The following is a 22,963-nucleotide window of genomic DNA, read 5'->3' on the forward strand; positions in this document are numbered from 1 at the left end:
GATACACAAGAAATTCCTTCAAAGGTGTTTCCCCAAAATAATGTTACGTCTAGTCAGACAAGTATCGGTATCATACTAAAGAACGTAAAATGCGTTACATGTATTCATTGAATTAGAATAGTGTGGCTTTCTGTTCTCTAAGCCCGTAAAATACATAATGTATAGAGCTACAAGGGACATCCCTGTTGCTATTATCTTGTCTCTGTAATTAATGTTTTAATGCTGATTTGCATGACCTTGCGCGCGGCGCGAGCGACAGTTCACAGCTCGCGGGGTTCAATTGCCGCCTTCAAGAGAACGTCAGTTGCTAAAGTATTCCTCACAAAATGCTGTTTAATTATATACCATCCAGAAAAATGTACTTATATGTAATGTTTTAGAGTTTTTATAGTCACTTTGCTATTTATTTTGACACAAAGAGTACCAACAGATATTCCACCGCGATTTAAGCGAATATATATATTTTTTTTTAACTCGGAGAAACATTAGCCAACTGGCTAATAGCTAAACTCGAGGGTTCACAGTAAATTAATTGCTTATTTACCTCAGTATATTGTAATGCTTAAAACAGATGTGTAGCTCAATTATCTATATTGCAGTTGTTTTTCAGGATGTCAAGGACACCCACAAGATGTTAGACTCTGAAGAAGGAGTTTCGTCGCTGGATAACCTGTTTTATGACGGGCCAGTGATTCAGAAAGTGTATGTAGGCCTTTACAAATGATACCTGGTCAGAGACACGCCGGATATACTAGTTATTAACGTACTTTTATGACGCATTTTTCTGTATGGCTCTGTTTAGGAAACCATTATGTCAAGGACATGGCTCTTGGTTCTTTGATGCTCCACCCTCATTATCACAAATACCTGCAACACAAGACATCCAGGAAGAGGCAGCACACCTTTCCTCATTTAGTGAGTCTTATTTAGATTGAAGGTTTTTTCGATATATTTCACTGCCAGTATAGAGTGTAAATTTAATCACTTTCATGTTTTTAGTACATAAAAAGAGATAACAGTGACTCAAAAAAGGCTGTTACAGTTTTGTTTCATTCCTTATTTATAAAGGTTACTCTCAGAGATCAAAGACATTTTTGGCTCCAGCTCAAAAACCATTTCACAATCATAATGAAACTGTCCAAGGGCAGACTGTGAAATCACATGAGCTGGAAGAATCTGTTTTGTGGACCTGTGAACCCTCTAGAGAAAGAAATCAGGCTGTCAGCATGAAGGGTTTTGTGGAATCAAGGCCTTTACCTACTTCCAGTGCTCCTCCCTTCAAGACCCGGTACTCCTTGCTACATCTTGATCGAGTTAACAAAATTTGCTGATGTAACAAGCAGTTCTTTTTGTTTAAAATGGATATTGGCAGTAGAACAATAAGTTGGTAAACAAACTGCATTTATCTTCCTATTTTTAACATAGGCTGTTCAGAGCTCCCACAAGAAGGGTATCAGTGAATGGTGAAGATGGTTTCCTAAATCATAAGTTGTCAACAACAAATGACACTGGTTTCCTGGGTCAGGTTGCTATGACAAGCAGCGGCCCACAGACTACACATGCTGTTGCTACCTGTAGTCCCTTTATTGGTTTGGGCCAAACAGAACAAAAATGTGATGTACCTGCAAAAACAAACAATAATCTCCATCTTGGTTTCAATCCTGGAGAATTTGAAGGTAATATAATACTAATACAATATTAGTTAACAGGAATGCCATGATAAAGAGTTAGTTCATGTGAAGCAGTCAATGTTAGTTTACCAAATTAACCAGCTATTCTGTCTGAAGTTAAACCGTTGTACGTTTTAATAGTCGAATATAGCCTAGAGTCTTTTAGGCCATACATAAAAACTATAACATTTCCATCCATAGAACACTGTTATACTGAATATTTGTCCGGTTTCAAACAATTAGTGTTATACTGAATATTTGTCCAGTTTCTAATACTGATGTTGTTTTTAAAGGGTCATCTGGAAAAGGAGCACTCCGCTCAGTCTCTGAAATTCGTATCCTTCTCCATTCAGCCCAGCTGATAAGAAAAACATTTCAATTCTATTAAGGACCTCATGAAATCAAAGTTTTGCATTAGCATTGAGCTTAACTAAATGCTAGTGTATTTCTAAAAGCTGACAAATTGCACTTTTAGTTTATATTTACATTTTTAAAAAAACTTAGATGATTTATGTTGCACTAAACAGATTAACCAGGAGAAGTTCTTAACGTCCCACCCAAAGTTCCTTATGCAATAGCAAATATATAGGAAGGAAAACTCTGATTTCATGGGGAATCATTTCATTTTAAATAATTCCTGTAAGTCTTCTTTAATGTACATTTATACCTTTGGAATGTGAATGATCTATTTATTGTTATGTTCATTGTTTTCCTTTAAATACCTGTAGCTGCTAAATTCAGAAGCGTTTTTAAAGAATTCCCTTACTTTAACTATGTGCAGTCCCAGGCATTGGATGATGTGAGTCTCTAGTATTTATATCTATATAATTTAAAGTTAATAAACACAGTATGTTGTAGATGATGGCTCTATTTCAGGTTCTGTACACCAATAAAAATTTTGTTGCCTGTGCTCCCACGGGCTCTGGGAAAACAGTGCTCTTTGAGCTGGCCATTGTTCGACTACTGATTGAATCTTCTGAGCCCTGGCATAGTGTCAGAGCTGTGTACAGTAAGTAACAAAACTTAAAATTATTATTATTTAAGCATAGTAGGATTATAAAATGAGTCATTTTATTTACCGGTAGTAATTTATAATAAATACTGCATAACATTTTTTTGGTTTATGCTTTAGTGGCACCAATTAAGGCTCTTTGCAGTCAACGATATGAAAGCTGGAAACAGAAATTTGGACCTCTTGGACTAAACTGCAAGGAGTTAACTGGAGACACAGAGATTGATGATATTTTTGAAATTCAGGATGCTCATCTAATTTTTACAACTCCAGTAAGTTGCCACATATGGTTCAATCTAAACATCAAACATCTTTCCAACAGGTCTGAAAGTTGTTTTTTCTTTTAAAAGGAAAAATGGGACAGCATGACAAGGAGATGGAAGGATAACTGTTTATTGCCATCTGTTCGTCTCTTCCTTATTGATGAGGTCTGATTTATTTGCCCCACATGATCTTCACTTGAAAATAGATGGCAGTGTTTTGTCAATTAATTTTTATTATTTTGTCTACGTCTAGGTGCATGTGGTGAAAGACAAAACCCGTGGAGCCACTCTTGAGGTTGTGGTCAGCAGAATGAAAACCATGCACTCCTATCACCTGGCTGTAAATTCAGAATCAAAAGCATCCGTGAGATTTGTGGCTGTCTCAGCTACCATCCCAAATATCCGCGACGTACGTACCAAAGAAGTCATTTAAATTAATCTCTTTATCTGTCTTCAGGTTAATTTAGTCAATTCCTGTGCTGTTATCTACAATTTTGAAGGTATCTGAATGGCTTTCGGATGAGTCAGGGCCTGCCACTTGTCTGGAGATGGATGATAGTCACAGGCCAGTGAAACTGAGGAAAGTGGTGCTTGGGTTCCCCTGTGGAAGTAATCAGAATGAATTTAAGTTTGATCTTTCTCTCAACTACAAAATGGCCAACATTATTCAGACCTACTCTGATCAAAAACCAACCCTTGTGGTAAGTGAATCTTTGTGAGTGCAAATGTGTTGAGTTGTGTATTTTAAAAAAATGGATATAATAAATTTATTTTGAAATTAATAGTTTTGCTCCACAAGAAAAGGAGTTCAACAGTCTGCTGCTGTGCTTGCCAAGGATGCCAGATTCATTATGAATATTGACCACAAACAAAGGTACTATATAGTGCTATAGATTACATAGGCCACAATTACACATTTCTATTTTGAAATAAATATATCAGATAAAATTGGTCTGGAGATAAAATCTATATATACAACCTGCTCCTGGAGGCCCACTGTCCTTCAGAGTCCTACCCCAATCAAACACACCTGAACCAGCTGATCAAAGTCCTACTAGGCATAGTAGAAACTTTCATGTTGTGCCCCAATTTACATACTGTCCATCCTAAATAGAATTCGAAATAAGTATTAGCATGTTTCAAATTGCAGTATGTTGAAATGAGTATTCCAAAGATACCCGGATGGTCTCCTTTTTCTTGTTGGAATCCGAAGTGCAGATTCTATTGCATGCTGGTGAAGGATTTAATTAGAACTACCAACACAATTAAAATGTGTTACAAACACTACAAACATAGCAGATGTGCAAGAACGACAGTCGAGGAGAGAGGTTTAGATAAAAGGGTTTGAGTGATTAATAATCAATTTATAACCTGACAAATATGTTTATTCAATGTTATCCACATTAAAGAGCCCCTATTATGGATTTTTAAAAATTGACGTAAGATTTGTCTTGCAAACGTACCCACATGTGTACCGTGAGAATAAAAATTATGATTAAGTAATATTACCTTAAAAGCGTACTTCAGCACTGGGAAGATGAATCCATATTTAAACTGGGTCATCAATGTAGTAGAAATGTGAAATTATTTTTGAATTTGGTGCTGTATTGTATTTTTGTCTCATGGGGATGAAAGACTACAATTCCCAGAATGCTTCGCTGCCCTGTGAGGCCATTCCCAAAGCCACCAACATGATTACTGTGACTGAATTGGAGAAGACACTACAATTAAAAACTGAATGTGTCTGTTCAATATAATAAGTGAGTCACCGCGCGAGTATCACAGCACTGAGTACTAACTGCAGGATCAGATAAATGAGCTGATGAGCTCTTGTGATGAGAGCCGAGGTAATCGCGACTACACCCACGGCATACATTCACAATGCAAGTTCAGTCTGACGCGTTTCATTTCATGCCTTTGCAAGCTTAACTTTCAGAGAAACTATTTTGAGAAGTTAAAAGACTTACATTGCTCAGCATAGCTCCGTTTAAATGAGTGCCTGCAGCTGCCAGCTGAGCTCTAAGTGTGATCTCCCATCCCTCACGCGCGAGTTCAAAACATGCGGAAATGGCTCCCTCTGCTGGCTGTAATCTTTAGCCTTTGGCCAAACACTCTTCCTATGATATCGTCAATTTGCATCATAGGAGGAATTTTTCCAGAAATAAAATGCATAAATCTCTTGTCTCAGGGGGATATGAGGGGGGAAAGCACAATTATTTGAATATACTCCAGGGTTTCCACTGATACAAAGCTATATGCTAATCGCTGAAGTAACCCTTAAAAGCATGGCTATTTTTCAGCTTCACACTCAAAATAACTTTTTCTTCACAAAAACTACATATTTTAAGAGCATAGTATAATTCAGTGAATTGGGACGTAGCACCAGGCAGTTGTGTTGAGGCAAATTGGAGTTAGTTGGAGCAGGACAGTGGCCCTACAGGATCAAGTTTGGACACCCCTGATATAAGTACATATTTGAGTATATTGTTCTTGAACTTCCACATATATATTAACCATACTTTTTTTAAGATTACTCTTGAGATGTGTACATGTCTTAGTTTAACTTTTTTTTTTTGTAGACTGATGAAATATGCAAACTCTTTGCTTGATGCAAAACTCCGAGGTGTGTACAATATTGAGATTTCTTCTGTACGACATTCATGAATACATAGGTATACGCTGTTTTATGAAGTTAAACTAAGCAATTTTCCAGATCTGTATATTTGTGGCATTGGATATCATCATGCTGGCATGGATGTGTCAGACAGGAAATTGATTGAAGAAGCCTTTACAATGGGCGACTTGCCAGTGTTATGTAAGTTCTGCAAATATATTTTCACTCATTTACTTTTGATTGTTCATTAATCGGTATATAAAGTATTATTAAACAAAAGATTACAAACATACCTTTTTTTCTTATATTCAGTTACAACCAGCACCCTAGCCATGGGTGTGAACTTGCCAGCCCACCTTGTGGTAATCAAATCCACATTGCACTATGTTGGTGGTGCATGTGAAGAGTACAGTGAATCTGACCTGTTACAAATGATTGGGAGAGCTGGCAGGCCACAGGTACTGCTAACAAATTAAGAGCATGACTTGTTAAGTAGAGACTTCAGGAGGCCTCTCGTGGCATTCTAGAGTCTTTATGTGTATAGGTTGTAATAATACAACAGTTGTAATAATCTAGAAATAACTTAAATATAGTTTACTCAATAGGTAGACATGAACCAAATATACAAAACAATATACAAAAACATGCATATATTACATATAAAATAAGTGGCAGCTCCATGAGCAGCAATAATAAGAAGTCAAGCACTTTGGCTAAATATCAAGTGGCAATGCAAACATAGAGTTGTTACAGTAATAAAATACGTCTACTGTACGCACTGTGTTTGTTTTTTGTTTAGTTTGATACGACAGCGACTGCAGTGATCATGACCCGGTCTCAGACAAAGGACAGATACACACATTTCTTAAGTGGCATAGACAGCATAGAGAGCAGGTACCACCTAAAACACATTTTGTTCAGTCTAAGAGGAATTTTTAAATTCCCTAAACATATGATTTAGGCTAGTTGATTCATGTGTTATCTATGCATGCGATAAGTACAACATAATGACTATTTTCAGCTTGCATACAAACTTGGTCGAGCACTTGAATGCAGAAATAGTTCTCCACACCATATTTGATGTGAACATGGCTCTAGACTGGATCCGCTCCACCTTCCTGTACATCCGTGCTTTAAAAAACCCCAAGCACTACGGTAAATCCTAAACCTTGTCCAATCTATAAACATCAAAAGCGCTACTAGCTTTTTTTTATTCGTCTCATGTTTTGTCAGGTTTTCCCCCTGAGCTTGACAAATGTGGAATTGAGACAAAACTTCAAGGTATGAAAAAATGATTAGCTGATTTGAATCAGTTGATAATCAGTCTTATGAAACCTACTAGACAGAAACTTTACATGGTGTGTTTCAGAACTGTGCTTGAAGAATCTCAACTCTTTGGCCTCTTTTAACCTGATTACCATGGATGAAGACATTAACATCAAGCCCACAGGTTACTGATATTGCTCTTTTTTCCATTAAAAATATAAAAGTTTACCGTTTCTCTTTTTATGATTATTTTAAAGACTACAGATTTTGATTTTTATATATATATATATATATAAACAAAAATGTTCACACACAGAGATTGGAAAACTCATGGCTAGGTACTGTGTTGCCTTTGACACTGTGAGGCAGTTCAGTATGGTGACTGGAACAGAGACGTTACCCGAGTTGGTAAGAAAGCGTTTCCGTATCCATTGCTATTTTATTCTTCAGAACAACACAATGAAAGAAATATTTTTTTTCCCTTTTGTAGATTGAAATGATATCGAAGGGAAAAGAATTTAGTGATGTGCAACTGAGAGTAAATGAAAAGAAAACCTTGAACATGTTGAACAAGGATAAGAACAGAAACACCATCAGGTCAAAGTTGTCTTTAACTACCCAGCTCTCATAGTTAACATACTGTTTATAGGTGCACTGAAGAATGTCAGCTATAATATTTTCTTTTTAGGTTTCCTATGGAAGGAAAGATCAAAAGTAATGACATGAAAGTGAATTGGTATGGTCTAGATTGCTATTACTGTTTGAATGTACAATTTTACCACTTTATTGCATGGTCTGCATATTTATTTATACATGTGATTTATAATCTCATTTTAGTCTGATTCAAGCTCAGCTCAGCTGCATCCCCATTCAGGAGTTTGGACTCGTACAGGACACTGGAAAAATATTCAGAAATGGAAATAGAGTCAGCAGATGTATGTTACTAACATAATCTGTTTAAGCTTTTATTCTGTCAGTCTGATAATATGACCATGAAGTTGCAAATGTACAATTCTTTCTTGTGGCACTTTTTACTTTGCATAAAATTAATTAAAAAAACCTCTTTTGATCTCTGCCAGATCTGACTGAGTTTCTTAGTCATCACTCCAAATCAAATTTTTCAGCTCAACTCAACTCTTTAATTCTTGCCAAATGTTTTCGAGCTAAACTGTGGGAGAACTCATCTTACGTCTCCAAACAGATTGAGAGGATAGGTCAGGGAGCACACCTAAATGTTTATATATCATCATTTAAAAAGGATAAGTCATGTCTTTGTTTATTGAAACTAAAGTAAATGAATGGAACCTACTGATTCAAAAAGTAGTATATTTGTTGAGAAGGATGTATGTGTTTCTATATTTGGATTCTATATTTTCTGTTTTTATCTATAACTTCTTTTCTAGGATTAACGCTCGCAACTGCTATGGTGAATGCAGGGCTTACAACTTTCAGCAAAATTGAGCAGACCAGTCCCAGAGAGCTAGAGCTAGTAAGCAAAAATCTCCTACATAGATGATTTTGGAGTTTAGAAATACATTTATTCTTGATGTAGTCATAGTGTCCCTTTCTGTTTTATAGTAGTAGTACTCAATCACAAAAACGTCGCACACCTGTGTGTGATAGGTGCGTAGGAGACCAGGACAAAAAAGTCCTATTATCATCAAATGAAAAGGAGAAGTCCCGCACACTATCAACTCGCAATTAAAAAGATTTATTGTTTCATTGCAACGTTTCGATCTTTCGATCTTCCTCAGGCATCCTATAGTAGTAGTACTGACATTATTATTTATCTATCTATTTCTGCCAGATTGTGAACCGACACCCTCCATTTGGGAACCAGATTAAGGAAGCTGTCAGCAAACTTCCCAAATATGAAGTTAATTTGAAACAGGTAACATTATGTTACACTATATATATATATATATATATATATATATATATATATATATATATATATATATATATATATATATATATATATATATATATATATATATATATATATATACACACACATTACAGTCTCATATTTGGGTAGTTGTCATAGAATAAAGTTGTGAAAAGCTGATCATTGAAGCTGAAACCTGTAATTATCCATATCCAAATTATTTTAAATAGCTTTTTGAGATAACACTAATTGAGAGAATACATTAAATATTTATACTTTTTTTTTTAAACTGTTACGCTGCAGGATCATCTTCAATGAAATAGTGAAGGCAATAATATTTCCATTCACTCAAAATTTAAGCTAATATATTTATGATTATTAAAAAAAGATTTACAATTTCCTATATCATTTTATATAATCAAATTTTTTCTAGATTTCTCGGTACAGTCTGTCCACAGCTGAGATTGTGGTCACAGTGAACTTGCAGAATTTTAAGGAGTTGGCAACGAAACGCACAGCAACAGACCACCATTGTGTTACTCTCATTATTGGGGACTGTGACAATAATGTCGTTTTCCAGCAGAAAATCATGTAAGATCTCTGTGATGTAATAATCATAGGGAAGTTTTCTTAAAACATTTTTAAAAAATTATAAAGAAAAGTGTAATAGATCCATTATTTGATTTTCTAGGGACTCATTGCTCTTGAAGTCTGGGAGCTGGTCAAAGAGAATCGAGGTGACAAGAACACCTAAGGGAGATGAGCTCAGCATTCATTTGATCAGCTCTGAATATGGTCAGTGGTCATAGCTGATGCCTGAAAACCACTTAAACAAGCCATAATGGCTTTTTGGATGTTCAGATAGTCATTCAATAAAAATAATTTACACGTAGAGTGAATTGTTCTCTCTGGTAATATTTAAGAATAATTAATAATTGTTGATTTTGTAGTGGGTCTGGACGTACAGCAGAAGTACACCGCCTTCTACTCTGAAGCAAAGAGGTTTGGTGCTGAGTCCTGCATCAGAGAGAGCCCTAAATGGAGAGTGCAGAGGATTCTCGGCACAGAGAAGAGACAAGGCCCTACGTCAACAATTCTTGCTACTTCAAATGAAGGTCAGACTTCTGGACAACAACAACAATTTAATCAGACCTCAGACAGAGTTACAATACATTTAAACTAGACTTTGTACCATACCAATAATAAATAGTCTGATAAATCTGCTGAAACTTAAATAACTATATAAATGCTTTTGACTCAAACACTTTGACACTTTCAAATGTAGACATTATCATCATGGATGAAGTTGCTCCAAACATAGTTAAGAGACAGTGCCATCATCTCTGCAAAAACAAGGAGCTCTGTGGACACGAGTGCTGTGAGTATGAGATAGATGATCATGCTGTCATTAGCTGTGTTTATCACAAGGTTGCAAATGTAACTAATGCCAAAATTTTAATATTGCCTAAAACATTCGCAAATAAAGCACTAATTCACAAAGTTTCCATCCAGCCATTTGAACAGAACAAATGCGTCACTTTATGATAAACTGCTGATAATTATCACTAAGAAAAATGGATTTTGATGCAGTATGAGAAGCCACTGTATAGCCTATAATATATTGCTCCTCAGAGCGCACAGACGAAACGCAATAAACGCAATCATGTTATCTTGCTTTCTGAAACGGATGCCTGCTGTTTGGAGTCGCAACTATATAAGAACTACTTTGACAACAGACTTTGCGCAGACATTTCAGAACTGTTATGCCATCCCATTGCAAAGTCACATGTGTTTTTGGATGCGCATAGAGGAATTTATTCAGTAAATATGTTTTCACCATCGTTTTCTTATTGGATAAAAAATGTATCCGACTCAGTTGAGTGGATGTTTTCTGTGCTCACTTTTTAGAATTTATGCACGTCTTGGTGTTTTCATCCAGCGGTTTTTATTATGCAATATTCCAAAATACGCATAAAATGGCTGGATGTAAACATAGCTATCTGTGCTGCTTGATGACCTAGTTTCCCTTTAGGCAAAGTTGGAGTCATGAAAAGGGCTCAGTCCAGCTTCTCCTCATACCTTAACAATCTAAAAATGAGGAACGAGAGACTCTGTGTGCCTCCAGTGAAACGTTTGAAGGTCAGAACTCTGACTATCAAGGGTCACATGTACACAATTGTCAGAAAATTCAATATAGTTTAATAATAGTACACTATAAGATATACTGTATTGTGTCAAAGTTTAAATCCAGTTACTCTTTAGATGATGATGAATAATGGGACAGCAGCTGTAAGCATGCAGCAGTTCTCATACAAACCCAAAGACACACTGCCTGCTGCCAAGAGGTATTTTGGTATTCTGCTGACAACAAAAGTTGCCCTATTATTGGTGATGAAGTGGTCATTGTTAATATTGTTGGTATTATTTCCTAAATTTGACATTTATTCCTTAAGGTTTGAGGGAAGTCAGTGTTATACTCAAAGTAAATATGAAATCAAGGAGATGGAGGCCAGTTTTGTCACTCCACATGAAAATTTGTCTTCATACCATGATGGTACTCTATGTTTACTTTCATTCACATACACTCAAGTTTGTTGACAGAAAATACTGCAGTTACAGTGAATGTGAGGTTAGATTTTAATAAAAAATCTCAGAACTGATGTTTCAATTGTTAAACTACAGGTTACAATGATGAGCTGGGAGACTTTTATTCTGAAACTGGAGATCCAGCATTAGAACATCCTCATCCTTCTCTTTTTCCTCAAAGTATGGTACTTCAGAGCTTCTAGTGTTTGCCTAATATTGTTCATATTAATAATAATAACAGTAATACCATCATATTTTCAGGTGCTTTGCATTACAGTCAGCTCAAGCCACACAGCGATGGACAGATGCACAGAGTTAGTCTTAATAAAGCTAGTGTTTATTCTGTCAATGCAAACCCAGACCACAGTACTGAAATTGGTGACCTCTTGTCTGGTTCCTTGGATGTGACCTTTGACCTGGGAGCAAATTATTGGGATGATTTTGATGATGGTAACCTGGTTGATGCTAGTGAGATGCCCTGTGAATCCCAAATATGTAACCTGATGACAGACCACAATGAACCTGTAAATTCTGGTTAGTTTTTAAGTTTTAGGTTTTTTTTTTTTTGTAAGTCAGACATTGGTAAACTCATTAACAATTGTTGTACATTGTAAAATTTTAAATGCTAAAACTTTATTTGTTGTGTTTTGTTTTGGCTTCAGCCTCACAATGCCCAGCCCAAACCTTGCAAGTCTTGCCACAAAGGTAACTGAAATTAGACTTTTTTTCCCCTCTTTGTTCATTCAAATGTTTTAGTTCAGCAGGAATATGTGTTATGGGGCATTTTTAATATCACTCACTAAGTCACCCACTTCCCACTGGCTAAAGGCTTGCTTAATAGGGATTAAAGAGCAGTTATTCTAGCATCCAGAGGGTGCATTATGTTACTATATAATATCTGATGAACTATCCTTAGCTTTTGGTCTAATGCCTTGGAAAATGTTTACTTTTTTTCAGGATCTTTCCAATGGCTATTACACCTCAGACTGTAAGTGAACATTAATACATTTAACATTTCCCTCATATTTTTCCAGACAGTATGGTACCATACATTTTGGTTACACTATTTAGAAAGCACACAATGTTTCAGTCACAAATAGCTAGTTTTATGAATTATTTATAAGACTGTGCTTAGAAATTTGTATGAACTCCCTCTCAAACCAGAGTCAAGCCAAAACAACTTCAGTCCAAAGAAGATTTGATTTCTTCTCAAGGACAGATGTGGCTCTGAAGGAAAACACACCTGATAGCAGGTATTTCAAGAAATAATGGCATGATTAACTTTAGTTATCATATTACCTGTTTACAATGTTAACATTGCTTAATAATTGCAGGGATCACACAAATGACATCAGCAATGAGACCAGTGTTTTTCTTGGTATGTTTGATGGCCTTTTTTAGAGTTGTTGTGAAGGATTCCTGACCCATTTAGCACTACGTTGTAAAGACTCCTCTGCAATTTCTTGATTTTCTGTTGTAAAGACGTTCTTGGTTTAACGGCACTGTATGGACAATTTGCAGCAAACAATGAATGTAAAATAGAATGACAAAAAGTTGTTTTCTTTGCATTGCAGCAACTAATTATATGTTGGCAAATAGCTCTCTATCAATTTTAAAAAGGCTGCACTATATTTTGATGTTTAATATTTCGAACCTTATTCTTAAATATATTGAATGTTTTTTATTTTACTAGAATATTAGAAGATTACTCTATAAATATAACATGAAATTAAATAGATTGTCAAAATTGTAAAGTCAGTAAAGAATGAGAAAAGTGTTTGTGTCTCTTTTATATTCTACCAGTACACATTATTTGTCATATAGCAATTGGGTTAGGGTAGAGTTTTTAATGAACTATATATAAAAACAAAAGTATATGATATGTCCCTATTGAGATAGCTGTAAGGTACTTTGAGATTAGTTTGTAAGGAAACTCCCCTTTTTTCTTTCTTCTCCATTCTCTGCAAATTTAAGCAGTTGCTTTGAGCTAGGCCAAACAATTCAGCTGCCTTGTCAAGTACAGGTGTGGCAAAGGTTTATTAAAATTTTAAACAACAAATTAAATCATCTTAAACACCAGTGACATTCCAACCTTAACTGACCAATTTACCCAGATACAATTAAGACTTTTCAATAGAGACATTAAAAAAACAACACATTTTTACTGCAATTACCCAAAAAATGACTTCAGTTCATCCGTGCAATTACATAGTGCATTACGTAGGCCTGACATTATTTTTCCCCCCATTAATTTCTTTGTTCTTCTCTGACTCTTTGAACATGGGACTCTTCATCTTGTGCCCTGCACTGGGCTGGGGCGTTGTACATATATCCTTCTCTCATATCAGTGTTGCTAAAATAGAACATGCTTGTTAGTTTACAACCCATGTACTTTTAAACTTAATATATATGTCACAGATTGTCTATTGAGATAGATAGATAGATAGATAGATAGATAGATAGATAGATAGATAGATAGATAGATAGATAGATAGATAGATAGATAGATAGATAGATAGATAGATAGATAGATAGATAGATAGATAGATAGATAGATAGATAGATAGATAGATAGATAGATAGATAGATAGATAGATAGATAGATGATAAATAAAAATGCAGTGACTCACGTTTGCATTCTTTTGAATGCGATGCACTTCAAAATTCCTCCCAGAAGTAACAGAGCTCCTCCTACCCAGGCTATATAGAGGGCGGGACCAAATGTGTACCTGACCATTCAAAACACAGACAGAAAAAACAGGAAGTGATGAGATCAGCACATAATAGACACCCGCTGAACATGCCAATGGAAAATCAATGTTTTTTAATCTTACTTGTAATCAAATGAATCAGTTTCTCCTAGGTCCATGCCATTTCCACATTGTCCCCCTCCCTTCTCTCCTTGATTTAGATTGTCTGGAGTCATCATGAAACTTGGCACAATTTGATCAGCATACACTGATGCTCCAGAAATACCACAAAGGCCTGAAAAGAACAAAGATATTATGGACCTTGTGTATTACAATGGGATTAAACTGTTTAATCTGTAAACCTAAAAGAAAGGAATAACTGATTGATCAGGAGGGTTCAGTTACTTTAGTGAGTAATGAATAAGCTTTTGTTTACCAGCAATGATAAACATGATCCCTGCGCTTAGTATCAGTTTGGCCCTGGTCGATAGCGCCATACATCTCATTTTGAGGCACGTTAGGCAGAAGAATCCGATGAACACTGCGATCACACCAACTAAAATTGCTACTACCATCAAAGCTCTTATAGCCTTAAGGAGTTCTGAAAAAGAAAAAAAGGATATTAGAGGGTCATTAGTGATTTCTACCTGATATTATTAAGAATGGATTAGAGCAGATGTAAACAAAATCAGACACATAAAGTGTATATTTAAATAACTTCTTTTTGAAAATCATTTTACGTTGCTTATTCCTCCAACATGTCTGGCACAAATTTCAGCCTTAAAGTTAAGTGAAATTTGATGTCCATTTTTGGTTTGAACAAAATCCACCTGTGTTTATTTATTTTAAATTATTTTATTAATCAGGGACAATGTACAAAATACATTAATCTTACGAAAAGATGTTTTGTACCAGGATTAGCTAATGCTAGTTTCCATCTGCAGTCCCCGGACAGGTGCACACAATATTAAAACATTACATTACAATGACTTTCAGCAGCACTAACAAATACATGCAATATTAGAAAAACACTAATCAAAAAAACATCACAACCTAAAATATATACTACATAGTCAAAAACATTTTACACTTATAAAAAAATAAAAAGAATTATAGAAAATCTCACTCAATCTCAAAATATATAAATGAAAATCTCAACTCGCCTGAATAGTTCAGATGAGGTTGGCACTCAGTGAATCCAGAGCTGGGCACCTCACAATCCTTCCACAGGCCCTTATAATTGTAGATGGATGTTGTTAGCTCGTGCTCGTGCTGGTCTCTGGCGCACCAGACATCCATAAGCGTGGCTGCAAAAACTCCGGTCGTACCGATGACCCCTGATACAAAACCTGCGATCTGCAGCGCGGCAGCACTCATTCTGCTTCTGTCTTCCGTTCTCAGTTAAAGAATCTGGTGACAAGCGTTAAGTTTAACTGAAGCTGGACAGAGTGAGACTGCTTTTTAAAGTGTGAAGGCTTGCATGCACACTCATAAAGTGATGCTTGTGATAAACTTTGAGTTGTCATAGTTCCACCTACTTTTTACAGAAACATGAAAGGAGGATTTTAATCATCATAATCTGTCTGAGCATTAACACAGATTATACCTGAAGTTACTTGATGTGTAATATCAGTTCAGGCAGGCCTTAAATTGCGCACATAATTGTTAGATCATTTCGACTCAGTAAGTAATCATTTAGGCTAATTCAGGATGAATTCAGCTTTACTTTTTATTCGCCTCTGATTGTTCCTCTGCTGAATACTAATGCTGATGCATGAAAAATCAGCAGAAGATAAAAAGCATGAAAACAATGAGTAATTAATTACATTTGTAAGTACAGAAGAAAAATTATGAGACATTATAAATGGTTGGAATTTTTTTTTTTATAGAATTTAATTGGATATGGTGGGAGGCACATAATAGATAAAATAATGGAAAACCAGTAAACACCTCCATGATTGTGCGTGATGTTTTGCGGTTATAACTTGTTTATTAACGTTAATTGTTTGCATTTGTTTCAGACATAAATATTATTTCCTGTAGAAATTCATGGTTTATATATATATATATAGAGAGAGAGAGGTCCACATCAGTCTACGCATACATCATAATGACAAAGCACAAAACTGGTCTGTGACAACTTATGAAAAAAACGTTAGTTTTATCAAAAAGAAAAAACTAAATTGCATACGTATTTTAACTCAGTGTTTAGTTACAGCCTCAAGTCTTTTTAGTTATGATGAGACAAGTTTTGCTGTGATTTTTGTCCTTCTGTAAATTATTCCCATCACAATATATATGATCATGGAGCTCAACCAGAGTGACCATCAGCTTCTTGGTCACCACACTAACCAAGGCCCTTCTCCATCGATTGCTCAGTTTGGCCAGCCGGGAGAGTCCCGGTTGTTCCAAACTTCTTCCATTAGGGATTAGTTTTCTCTAGATATGTGTTAATACAATCCTCTGATCCATCCTTCTTTGACCCCATGGCTTGGTTTTTGCTCAGATATGCATTTTCAGTTAGACCTACACTCTAAAAAATTCTGAGTAAAAAACAACCCAATGTTGGGTTAAATATGGACTAAGACAGAAGTTGGGTTGTTTTAACCCAGCGATTGGAATTTCTTAAGCAAATATTTAACCCAACCGCAGGGTTAAAACAACCCAATCGGTTAGTTAGTCTATATTTGACCCAACATTGGGTTAAAACAACCCAGCATTTTTTAGAGTGTAATCATACCCATTCAAATGAATTTGCCACAGGTTAACTGCACTCAAGTGTAACATCTGCAAGTGAAAATGGAATGCTCCTGAGGTACATTTTTTGCTGTCATTATGTGTGTAGATGAATGTGAAAAAAAAGTAATTTAAAGTAGTTTAACATAAGGCAACAACACAAAAAATAGATTTGAATACTGTCACAAGCCACCGTGTTACATATTAAAAGGTTACACACATTACAAGAATCTTATGAGATGGACTTTATGACACAAAACTAAAGAAAGGCTTATAAGAACCATGTATGGCTAAGACAGATGTTTTTCTATATTTTCCCACCTATTAGTAACTATTTCAATTATTCATATTTTATTATAGACAGTTGAATAGTAGAAAATGTGTAATGAACAAAAAATAAGTTGTTGTTCCCAAAATAACCCATGCAGAGCTTTATTTAGGCAAAATATACATGTTACTGTCTAGAACAGCAATAAATATATTGCAGCAGAGGACAGATTTCAGGATATAAGAGGGAGGGAAAAGCAATGGCGAATACAAATCTGCACTCAAACAGACTGCAACAAAAAAATGTTTACAAGACATGATGTTCATATTTTAAAAGTGTTTTTTATTTATTTATTAATTAATTGAGACCATATCAATTACCAGCAATTATCAAATAAAGACAAGCTTTGAAATTAAGACATTTGAAAATGAAATAAATAAACATTACTGGTATGTGGAATAACCATTTTACAAAAGCAATAAGCTCCAGGAAGACGTGATTTACAGTGAATTTAGCACGGGGTTAACGCCGCTGAGCTGTTCATTCACGATAAACCACGACTTCACGGGGCTTATTGCTTTAATCGACAGGTTCAATACTGTGACTTTGTAACTGGATCAAAATGAATGTTCTGTTCTGTTGTATAAGATATACAGTAAGCTGAGCAACTTTTAAAACAAGTGTTTTATCTGAGATGTGTACTGGACACTAACCCTGGAGCACAAAACCAGTCATAAGTCACACGGGTATGTTTGTGGCAAGAGCCAAAAAGATTTTTCTTAGGATATTAAGTAAAGGATCATGTTCCATTAAGATATTTTGTAAATATCGTACCGTAAATATATTTATTAAAAATATATAATTATTAGTAATATGCCTTGCTAAGGACTTCATTTGGAGAACTTTAAAGGCGATTTTCTCAATATTAAGATATTTTTGCACCCTTAGATTCCAGATTTTCAAATAGTTATATCTCAGCAAAATATATTCCTTATCCAATGCTTATTTAATCAGCTTTCAAATGTCAACTTTTTTAAATGACCTTATGACTGGTTTTGTGGTCCAGGGTCACACTTTTACAAATCAGCAGGTCATGTGATGTCATATTTTTGTTAATTTGGCATTTTAGCATGTTAAAAATGTCTTTGAAGGAGTATCACTGCATCTTCATTCATTTTACAATTTTTAGGTGAAGGTAAAATTTCAATATACAATGACTGTTCAAATCATCACTTGATGTCTGGCATTTGATGGTGTTAAAATGAATCTTTGGCTCTGAGCATTAAGTAATTACAATAATCCTACTGGCTTCATTAATCAATGCGGGGGAAAAAAAGTGAAATTCCAAAACGACATAAATAACTAAATAAATAGATGGTGTGTTATTATTATTATTAATACTATTCTAATTAATAATCAAAGTGCTGTCCATTTTTTATGAACATTTAGCCTGTTAAGCTGCACTTGAACTTAAAGTGAGAGATATAAGCTTTCCTCGATATACGAGTCCCATCTTAATGACCGAGTCACAGCGCTGTAGAGTTCACTGCAGTCTTGCTCATACCTGGAAACACTATGTAGGCAAGCGGAGGTGAGAGACTGGAAGAAGACCAGGGCGAACAGTTACAGGGCAGCAGGTATCCGGTGTTTGCAGGGGACAGGTGAGTGTGCGCGTACTGACCGGGGCATCCCAGACTCCCGATGGACCTGTGCCCATTCTGATAGCCTAAAGCTGGAGAAAAAGCCAACGTTCCAGGGGTTAAAGCAGGTTTAACGTGTTGGAACGCATTGGTGGATCGGCTCGGCTCAATGAAAGGATGTTGCGCGGACGCAGCTGAATGGAGAGGTCGTGGTTTGGTCAACGTTGAGATGCTTTGAAAGTCTCGCTCGCTTTGAAGCGCTAAAGACAACAGCGTGTCCTTCCTCAGCAATCCTTTAGGCTTGCGTCTCGGTCGGTATTTGTAATCTGGATGCTCTCTCATGTGTTGCGCGCGAAGTCTTTTGGCCTCGTCGATGTACGGTCTTTTTTCCGACTCGGAGAGCAACTTCCACTCGGCACCGAGTCTCTTGCTGATCTCAGAGTTGTGCATCTTCGGGTTCTCCAGTGCCATCTGCCTTCTCTGACCTCGCGACCAGACCATAAACGCGTTCATTGGTCTCTTGATGTGCTCCATGGGCTGCTTCGCCATATTCATCAAGTTCATTTGCTGCTTTGCGTCACGGATGGGGAAAAAAGTTGTTATAATAACACCTGAAAGTATATTGAAATCATCTGTGGAAAGAGAGGGTTCCTCCTCTGATGAAGAGAGATGCAAGTCTGTTTCATGGAGATGGAGCGGAATGAACGCGCTGTTTGAAGGGCAGGATTATTTCTTTGCAACTAATAGTGGAGTGTGTGGGAACGACCTCTTGGTTTGTGAGCTATTTGTTTCAAATCTCTGTCAAGTGTAGAGCGTTTCAAAGGAAGCTTTGCAGCGATGAGCGCGCGTTCTCTGACACATCACCTCTCGCGCCCAATCAGCGCGTGAGCGACAGCAGAAAACCAGTGAATTCTGCAAAAAGGGGATTCAATGAAATTAAAATTACTTTAAAGCTGTCTATAAAAGTTTAGGTAAGCCGCTGTCTTAAAACACGCGAGCACGCGCACAGCCTTGATCTTACTCTGCGAGCGCGAGGACACTGTAAGTGCTGTCCTTGGTGCTGGATTAATTACCGGTATCACAAAAGATGCCATTCTCGTAACATGTCCATAAACTTTTTTTTCCCTCTCTCAACATATTATCTTAAAAAGCTATGAATGCATAAGGGAAATTATATATAGATGCTGTGACAATTTATTTTCTATTCCCTTTTTCTTTTTAATCACCGAATTCTTGCCTGGTCAGTTCATTTCAAATGCTCCTGCGAGTGAATGGATTTCTGAAGGTATGCAAACATTTAATGTAGTCTCTCAATTAATTAGAGCTCACAAAACCCGACAATCATAAAAGAATAAGGAACATTCTGTTTTAGATTATTTGATGAATAAATGCTGCTACATTCTTGATGCATTTGATATTAGCATCTGAACAGAATTGATATTGTTTTTAGATATTCTATGAAAAAAAGTTTTAATATAGCCTAATTTATGTAAAAAAAAATAGTTTAGAAACATTTATATTAAATTTATATATAATACTTAATATTCAATCACAATTTATTTGAGTTTTGTTTGAGTGATATTTTTGTCACGCCGATCAAATGAATTTCCTGCTTTGCTATAGCTGAACTACTCACTAGATCAAGGTTTGTTTTTAAAAGATCGTTTTTTTTTTTTTTTTTTTTTTTTTGGTGCTTTTATAGTATGCTGTTAGAAATGCAAGTATGCCCAATATGAATTTAGAAATAAAAAAGGTGTGTTAAAGTCTCAAAAACAACAATACTTCACATAACGACCGATTTTAGTTTTTATCATAAACTGATTAAGGTGATGTCAAATGATTAATCGCATCTAAAATAAAAGTTTGTGTTTACCTAATACTGTGTATAATTATATTTTAATAGAAGGATGTTCTGTATATATTTATATAATTTATATTATATATAAATAAATAAAAACTTAAATACATACAAGCAAGTGTGTGTTTTTATACAGTATATACATAATAATTATACATAGTAGGCCTACACATTATGTAGGCTAAAAACATTTTTTATGTGTTTAATCGCGATTAATCGTTTGGCCAGCACGTCCTAAATGTACCCTTTTTTTATATGTAAACCAATATTTATTTGTTAAGTATGCAAGGTAGATGAGAATGACTTAAGTCTAAAGAAATGTTTTTGCATTATGTTCAAAAAGGAACATCTGCAGACGCCTAGCTATGCTGGCCATGGATAAGCATGTTAACCATGAATAATCTTTCCGTGTCAAGGAAAAGATACCTTCCTAATGTATGTCTAGAGCCCACTGCTTGTGTGAATTGTTCAGATAAATGAGAGAGAGCACAGCTAGTGATTTGCTGTGTCCAGCATGAGATTTTATTTTCTGCACTGAGGGATTTCTGACACAGGGGGGCACTGGTCATGCTGTGAAACTGATTGCTTTTTATTTGCCCTTTACAGGTAGATAATAAAAGCTATCAAATCTATATCCTGCTTTTTCTTTCATTGCCTCAAATGACAAGAAGGATGAAAAGAGCTTTGCATACACCTCTAAATATAAGGCACAGACACTATATTGACAAAAGTTTTGGTACGCCTGCCTTTACATGCACATAAACTTCTAATTTCATTGTTAACCGTAGGGTTTAATATGGAGTTGCCCCCCCCCCCCCCCCTTCTAGAATCACATTTGTGAGGTCAGACACTGATGTTGGTTGAGAAGGCCTTCACTCTAATTCATCCCAAAGTTGTTCTGCGTGGAGGTCAGGACTCTATACAGGCCAGTCAAGTTCTTCCACACTTAATTCGCTCACCCATGTCTTTATAGACCTTGCTTTGTGCACTGATGTGCAGTCATGTTGGAACAGGAAGGGGCCATCCCCAAAGTTGGGGGCAAGAAATTGTCCAAAATGTCTTGGTCTGCTAAAGCATTAAGAGGTCCTTCCTCTGAAACTAAGGGACCAAGCCCAAACCCCTGAAAAACATCCCCACACCAAAATTCCCCCTCCACCAAACTTTACACTTGGCACAATGTAGTCAGGCAAGTACCGTTCTCCTGCAACCACCAAACCCAGACTTGTCCATCAGATTGCCAGACAGAGAAATGTGATTAGTCACTCCAGAGAACACATCTCCACTACTCTAGAGTTCAGCGCTGGTGTGCTTTACACCACATTCAACGCTTTGCATTGCACTTGGTGATGTAGGGCTTGGATGCAGCTGCTTGACCATGGAAACCTATTTCATGAAGCTCTCTACGTACTGTTCTTGAGCTAATCGGAAGGCCACATGAAGTATGGAGGTCTGTAGTTTATGACTCTAGAAAGCTGGCGACTTCTGCGCACTGTGCGCCTCACCATACGCTGACCCCACTCTGTGATTTTATGTGGCCTAAGACTTTGTGGCTGAGTTGCTGTTGTTCCCAATTGCTTCCATGTACAACAGTTGACCATGGGATATTTAGTATTGAGAAAATTCAATGAATTGACTTATTGCACAGGTGGCAACCTGGATGTTACCACACTTGAATTCACTGAGCTCTTGAGAGTGACCCATTTTTTCACAAATGTTTGTAGAAGCGTTTGCATGCCTAGTCCTTATTTTATTTTATACACCTGTGGCCATGAAAGTGATTGGAACATGCTGTAATTGGTTTATGCTTAGTAATAAGTAATCATACATGTAATATTTATATTTGACCATTTCAGCAGGTAAAAAGTATGTATACCATTATACAATTTCTTTTAAATATCATGTAAAAAGTCATTTATAAGCAGTGCTTAAGAAAGAAAAGCCATTGAAAGGTATAGTCTACACATATTAAAACTAGTTCAGGGGTGTGCACACTTATGCAGTGTTATTCCAATATTCTTTATTGATTTATCTTTTCTTTGAAATGTGCCACTTTGGTTTTCAGTGGCATTGCATATACATACATTTAAGGTGCAAAACTTCAGATATGAGTTGCATTTGTTTAATTTTTACATAAAAAGCATGCTGTTTAACAGGGGTAGACTTTTTTATATTCACAGGTATGTCTAAATATTACTCCAAATTATTTCAAGCAATAAGTAGATATTTAAGCATGAAATAAAACCTCTGACCATTACTGGTGTGGTAAAGAGCTCGTGACACCTTCAAGCGGTGCATTTTGAAAACCTCTTCCAGAGCAATCCTACAGATTTCCTCTGCTCTGGGGGATAAAGCTTGTGCTTATTTTAATCATATTTAAGAGAAGTCAAGCTTTGCTTTAATAGTCTTTCATGGAAATATTAGTGGTAAAATGTATTGGAGGAGTGAAGGAGACAGCTCAAATCCTGAGGTGTC

The 22,963-nt window shown here is 36.0% G+C and overlaps 3 protein-coding genes across 9 annotated transcripts; 1 reads left to right on the top strand and 2 right to left on the bottom strand.

The window, feature by feature from the left end:
- Nucleotides 1-212: 212 nt before the first annotated feature.
- Nucleotides 213-13,065, top strand: hfm1 (helicase for meiosis 1). Of its 7 annotated transcripts, XM_067453086.1 has the most exons (41): nt 213-312; nt 611-702; nt 803-915; nt 1,069-1,288; nt 1,426-1,450; nt 1,526-1,676; nt 1,964-2,005; nt 2,399-2,469; nt 2,547-2,679; nt 2,803-2,954; nt 3,033-3,110; nt 3,199-3,354; nt 3,446-3,646; nt 3,731-3,819; nt 5,525-5,568; nt 5,659-5,760; nt 5,872-6,017; nt 6,359-6,453; nt 6,581-6,714; nt 6,793-6,840; nt 6,929-7,009; nt 7,142-7,233; nt 7,316-7,422; nt 7,514-7,561; nt 7,663-7,760; nt 7,905-8,039; nt 8,229-8,314; nt 8,633-8,716; nt 9,147-9,304; nt 9,405-9,508; nt 9,664-9,828; nt 9,999-10,091; nt 10,746-10,852; nt 10,976-11,058; nt 11,167-11,267; nt 11,396-11,479; nt 11,561-11,833; nt 11,962-12,004; nt 12,257-12,287; nt 12,464-12,552; nt 12,634-13,065. In XM_067453086.1, exons 1-41 carry the CDS (start codon nt 220-222, stop codon nt 12,698-12,700), a joined length of 4,314 nt encoding a protein of 1,437 aa, XP_067309187.1. In that variant the 5' UTR covers nt 213-219; the 3' UTR covers nt 12,701-13,065. The 7 variants fall into 7 exon arrangements, with proteins under 7 accessions (XP_067309187.1, XP_067309185.1, XP_067309191.1 ...); XM_067453084.1 differs by having other exon boundaries at nt 1,426-1,676; XM_067453087.1 differs by having other exon boundaries at nt 268-299; nt 1,426-1,676.
- Nucleotides 13,066-13,546: 481 nt separating this feature from the next.
- cldn18 (claudin 18) lies at nt 13,547-15,366 on the bottom strand. Its single transcript, XM_067452972.1, has 5 exons — nt 15,153-15,366; nt 14,426-14,590; nt 14,134-14,284; nt 13,930-14,028; nt 13,547-13,652 (listed from the first exon to the last, which is right to left on the bottom strand). The coding sequence occupies exons 1-5, from the start codon at nt 15,364-15,366 to the stop codon at nt 13,547-13,549; spliced, it is 735 nt and encodes a 244-aa protein (XP_067309073.1).
- A 2,032-nt stretch (nt 15,367-17,398) lies between these two features.
- On the bottom strand, nt 17,399-19,403 carry LOC137089502 (transcription factor Sox-14). The gene has a single exon (XM_067453091.1). It carries the CDS (start codon nt 19,195-19,197, stop codon nt 18,520-18,522), a length of 678 nt encoding a protein of 225 aa, XP_067309192.1. The 5' UTR covers nt 19,198-19,403; the 3' UTR covers nt 17,399-18,519.
- Nucleotides 19,404-22,963: the final 3,560 nt, after the last annotated feature.

Source organism: Pseudorasbora parva, chromosome 9 (assembly GCF_024679245.1).
Source record: "Pseudorasbora parva isolate DD20220531a chromosome 9, ASM2467924v1, whole genome shotgun sequence".
NCBI lineage: Eukaryota > Metazoa > Chordata > Actinopteri > Cypriniformes > Gobionidae > Pseudorasbora > Pseudorasbora parva.